Consider the following 6,000-nt stretch of genomic DNA (forward strand, 5'->3'; position numbering starts at 1 on the left):
TTAGCCTGTTTATTTTGCTTACTAAAAATAGAGAGGAATAAGGATGAAAATGAAGCAAAGATGTGTCTCTTCCATATATTGTAAGTATATTTTTACTACATCAGGGCTATGAAGTGTGGCGTATGATCTCATTACAGAGAACTATATTTTTAGGAACAGCACCAAATTTTCAGAATTCCTGTAGCAACTCTGAAGTACTGAGGTAGAAACAGTAAGTGTTGTATTGTACAGACAGGATAATGTGTTTTACCTGCTGTTGCTTCCTTAACTTTAAGTGGCAACTATCCATCCTTGAGCCTCAGTCTTCCAACCCTTTGCAAAACATAATCTGTATCTGTATAGAGACAATTGTTTCAGAGATTTGCATTTCCCAAACAGAGATGCTGGGAAAAGGTATTGTGCAATAGACTCTTTGGGTTGCTGGGTCAGGGCTGGCAGGAGGACAAGAGCTGCTGAGATGATTTTGGCTGGAGGCCAGAGCAGGATCTGCTCTGACAAAGCAGAGATAGATCAGCGCTGTTCAGTTTCAACCTTTCACCACTGCAGTCCCTTCGAAGTCAGGATGCTGCCACCCCTTTCCCTGCACAGCCTTTTCACCTTGCTTCTGGCCACCTCTGCATTTCAACCAGCTCTTCATTTCCCTTGGAACCCAGTTATTCTGCCCAGAGTTCCAGAAGTACAGCTCCAGAGCACAAAACTCTGAATTCAAAATAAAGATGATGAACAGCTAATGTATTCTGTATTATACAAAGTAAACAGAACTCAAATATTAAGGGAACATCATGCACATTTTCACCCACAATATTGGCATAAATGTCTTCAAGACAAATACTAAAGAAAAATATGTTCACAAACAGAAGAAATTATTGTTAACTCGCTCATGTTGACACAAAGCCACATTTATTATGTTATTTTGAAGGGATTCAAGTCAGTAATGAAATAGATTTGAAATTTGCCTTTAAATGTCAAAATGTTTACTACTATTTCTTCTCCCAGCTATGACTCCAATACCTGGGGGTGTAGGGAGCTGTTTTAAGGAAACAACACTCAATTTTCACAAAAGTGGCATAAGGAAGTTGTATTTTTAACATTCCTTCTGGTAATTCAAAGACGTGTAATCTCTCAATAAAGATTTGAGTGCAATTTCTCATATACAAGTGCAAAAATGTTTGTACAGAGAGACATTATGATCAAAGCTTCTAATTTCCTCTGCAGAGTTTTTGTCATCCACACACTGTTGCAGCTGCAATAACACTACACAACCCTAAATGACACTGTTTGTTTTTCTAATATAACAACTCAAATTGCCTCCTCTTGTGACTAATTAAGCCTGCTTATTATTTCCTGTTGGGTGGGACCTGGCAGTTGTGTTTAGGTATTTTTGAATTTTTTTAATTGCTGAAGTTAAAATTTTCAAGTATTTTCAGTCATGAGCAGGTGCATTACTTTACAACAGTATAAAAAATACAGAATATTTTGGAAATTAAATCCATCACAAGTACTTGAGATTTCACAAGTGTGGTGTTCTAAATCCGAATTGTTAGGTGCATAATTATTTTATGAAACCTAGAACCAAATTTATTATAGCATGTAACAACTAAATCTGAAGAAAAAAAAAATCAGTGTAAGAAAATTTCCTTGTCAAAGAAAACTGGACTACCTAAAAGATATTTTATTAGCTATGTTTGCAAACAGAATTTTTGTTTTATTCCTTTCCCAAGTATCAAAGTAGTGAACTAATATGTCAAGAAGAAATACTAAAATGCCATAAACATACAAACTGTTTTTCCATTATATTGTTGGAATAAAGTTAGAATGTTTTTGTTAAAACACATTCAAAGCAACTTAAACCAAAGGAATAAACAGTATTCAAATATATGGCAAACATATTCTGGTACATGTATAATGCTAAGTGGATGTAAAAATACTGAGGTTGAACAAAGAAAAACAGCTGTAATAACTACATTGTATTTTAGCCATGTGGGGTGCTAATGTTACTTGAACTCCTGAATATAATGTTAAAATGCTGTTACTTTTTCCTCCAGATTAAGATCAATCACTGAATGTTCTTTGCAAATAGCTCTAGCTCCTATAAAAGTTGTTCATCAAAGTCAAATTTTAACTTAAGAAGCCATACACACCCATTTAATAAGCCTGAAGTGTAATGAATCATTAATATTAGGCTGCAAACCTGTCCCTATTTTTTTTTCTTTTTGGCAGGGGTAGAGGGGGCACGGGAAGAACAGTGTTTCTGAGAAGCCAAGCAACATGTAACCCACAGCTGCAGAAGTTCAGCTCACACAAGGTTTGCTGCCTCACCAGGTACAGTCTCACAGGCTCTGGGCTCCTACTGAAGACACAGTCCCACACTCAATGAGCAGAAAATAGCCAGGGCTGTTACCACTGCCATCACAAATGTGAACTTAGGGATTCTTAGCGTCCTTTTGGTTCTGAACAGCCACTGCAATCGTAATGTGACAGAATCAACTGCTTAAATAGCACCAGTAAGAGGAACCAAACAGGTAGAGCTGAGTCCAGCACAATCACAGTTATACCCAGTTTTCAAATCTATAGATGCAGAATGGGTAACTAAGGTTGAGTTTTTTGCTTTTTCCAAAGAAATTGCAAAACTCCTGCAGTCTCAGTGTTGTACGGTAACCTATGACACGACAAAACTCACTTGGATCAAACTAATAAGACCAAAAACCCACCTGCTTCCTTTGTTTATACTTTGTGCGCTAAAATCTGCCCGAGTCTAAGCCGATGGAAACATGACCTCTAGAAGAAACAAAAAAATAAAGCCAAACCCAAGCCAAAAAAACCCCAAACAAACCCAAACCACACAACTCAGACCTACTTTTCTCTTGACCTGTTGACAGTTTGCTTGGAGTACACAATGAAACATGGGGGTATATCAGTTTAGTATTTTAAATGAAGAGGGGGAAAAAAGTCTGTCTGTCTGTCTGTCTATCTATCTGCCACTGCTTTTCAAAAGAACACAGGAGCTGAAAGGGGAAAATAATACTTGGAGTAGCAGCAGAAGCTTCCTCCCTGCACATGATCTGTCAGCTTCACCTAAGTGCTAAACAAAGGATTTTACCTTGAGACCACAATAACTTGAAACATCTTTTAAGGCCTTACTTTTGAAACTGTCAACAGTGCTTCGTCAAAATACATGTTCAAATGAAAGCGCTGAAGAAGATTCGCCAAATTATTTCTATGCTCAAAGTTGGATGCAAACTTAGTGCCTGACTGACCTAAGGGCACAGTTAATGACAACCATAATTACGATCTTATCAACACAGAACTTCATAAAAGGTTCACAGCTTATTTAAAGGACACCAAATAACAACTTCCCCTTCTAAAATACTTCTGTCAGAGCTAAAAGTGACCAAACCCAGGAATTGCTTTTTTCATTACCTGCCTGAAACATTCATTATCTTCTCTTTGTTTTATAATAGCTGTGTTATTTTGTCAGAGAACCAAAAGAAAGCTATCAGTATGTTGAAAGGAAGGATTTTTAACTAACTGTAGAGTTTTCATTAGTTGCTTACATAAACAAGTAACAACTTTCTTTATGACTGATACTTTTGAACTTAGAGTTGGCAAACACACACAGCACTGAAAGGTGAAAGTATTTTAGCAAGCACTGTTTGAAGCAATCTATGAAAACACAGGAGAATTGACCAGCATCTCTGAAGACCACAGGTGAATTTTCTCAACACTAGCTACATCAAAAAGCCAACTGTAAGTCAGTAAAAGATATATTGTCTTTCACTGTATCTTTGCAACTTCAAAAATGAACATCTACTTTGCATTACAAGCACCTTTGGTAGTAAAGATTCACAGGCCTTCAAACTTAGTTCCTGTCCTTCCAGAGTCAGCAATATCCATAATAATATGAATCCCTAACTGAACGTATTTCTGGAGTTTGCATGTATTCATGAGAAAGTGGCAAGGGAAGATTTTGGAAAAGGCAGCAATGAAAAAGAAACTCAAAAATCTATTAATTAGCAAATTTATGTCAATACTATTTATTTGTAGGTATCTATTATTGAAGTCACATAATGCCACCTCAAGGAAAAAGTAAATTAAATTTATTATTGAATTTTTGGAAGTAAAATTTTATTTTAAACTTACATTTATTATTTAAATTAATTTTCAAAAATAAAATACACTGTAACAGAGAAACAACCAGAACTGCTATTTTTCAACAAATGAAGCAGGAAATCTTCAAATGTGCACATAAATGAAACATCACCCTCTCTCCCTCTTACTCCTTTACTCTGTCCCAGCCTTTTTATCCAGCAAACTCTTCTGATTTAAAAATAAATACTACAAAAACATTACCAAGGTGTTGCTGGAACAAAGTGAATACAGATAGGAAGTTAATCTGTTACAACACTGTTTTTTAGAAACACACAACACAATGCAAAGTGATATAAAACTGTTCTCGTTTATAATCTTAACTCAAAATGTATTCATATCTTGCAAGAGAAAAAAACTACATTTTTTGATGACTCTGCCACTGACTGACATTTCTTTATAAAGGGGACAAAGGGTGGAACGAAAAAAAGCTTTTTCCCTTCTGTTTCGTATTTCAAATTAAGTTCTTCAACATATCTTATACAGATTTCAGCCCTGAGATGATTCCCTGAAATCTCCACACTCTGTGGCACATCCTGACAACAGTATTTCAGCGTAACTTAGTTAAATCCTCGGGCCAGGGAAAATTACGGAACAGAGCATCTGTTTCTGGATGGTTGCAGGCTACTTTTTTCTCTTTCATTTTCTCATAAACTGTAGTCATTTCTGTAGATTACAAAACATTGCAGACAGGATGCTATCTTAGAATGACGTCTTGGTTAACGCTTTCCTAGAACGGGCAGCTACTTTCTTTCATGAAAGAACACAAATGCTTTGACTGAAGTACTATTTCAAAAGTTGATACTACATAGTACATAGCAGAGAGACTCCAGATGTCAATAAAATCGAAGTGCTCTATTTTCAACCCTGTTCTGCAAGCTTGACAGCGCTGGTGGCAGCACCCTGCAGCATGTAAGGCACAAGGCGATAGAGCAAAGAATTCGTCCACTTTTCTCTGTGGACAGAATAAGTGAAAAGAGGACTTCTGAAGCACAAAACATGCCAAATATAACGAGCACTTTAAAACCCTTAAAAAATCATTATAACAATAATCTGTATTTCCTTTAAAATGTTATTCTTAAGCAAAGATTTTGAGCATTTTAAGACAGGAAGTTGAAATGCAGCAGATGATCCCTTGCCTCCAAAGTCTTATTCTCTAAATGCTCACAGGCACTGAGATTTACTTATTTTGAAAATACGCAGCAGTACCCATGATGATAATGGCCCAAGAGCACATACCTCATGTCACAGAAACAATACTCCGATTCACATTCACGTAAAATAAGTCAATAGCGCTCCTTCACCAAAGTTACCATCAAAGCAGAAAGCACCAAAAGATGAAAAAAAAAAAAATTGTGAAGATGAGAAGTTCGATGTTCTTGGGTTTCAAGGTCAAATGTAACCGAGAAATCAGCGCAGTAATACTCCCCGCTGCGACGAGAACTTTTCGGTTTCACCACTTGCAACTAAATTACCTTTAAACCCTCACTATTTCGTACCTTTTAACACAGTCTGTGGCACTCTGGGGCAGCACCCAGGACGACGTCACCCAGAGCTGCCGGTACCAACCCGCGTTTTCGTGGTGACCCCCCGCACTGCCAAGCCCGGCCGGCGACCATACCCTGCCCTGGCCGCGTCCCAGGCTCAGCACGTACGTGTGTCACCTTCGAAACCAAAAGCGACAAAAGCAGCACCTCCTTTGCCTACGAGCACCCGCTGTGCGAGCGCCAGAAGCTGGGCTTGCAAATCCCGTCCGCTTTGCTGTCAGGGACACCCCTTCCCTGGCCAGGAAGACCCCGGTAACACAGCGGCAGCACAGCCGGCATCCCGCCCGCTCCCCGGGCTGGCTGCAGG

General features: G+C 38.1%; 1 protein-coding gene across 1 annotated transcript in view; it reads left to right on the forward strand.

Annotated features, from left to right (window-relative positions):
* The window catches only part of SLC39A8 (solute carrier family 39 member 8), a 65,901-nt gene that overhangs the window by 836 nt on the left and 59,065 nt on the right, over window positions 1-6,000 (forward strand). Inside the window, exon 2 of the mRNA XM_005418256.2 lies at window positions 5,658-5,797. Within this exon, the coding sequence (XP_005418313.1) occupies window positions 5,658-5,797 (140 nt within the window). The remainder of the gene's footprint in view (window positions 1-5,657; window positions 5,798-6,000) is intronic.

This window comes from Geospiza fortis, unplaced genomic scaffold (assembly GCF_000277835.1).
Source record: "Geospiza fortis unplaced genomic scaffold, GeoFor_1.0 scaffold11, whole genome shotgun sequence".
NCBI lineage: Eukaryota > Metazoa > Chordata > Aves > Passeriformes > Thraupidae > Geospiza > Geospiza fortis.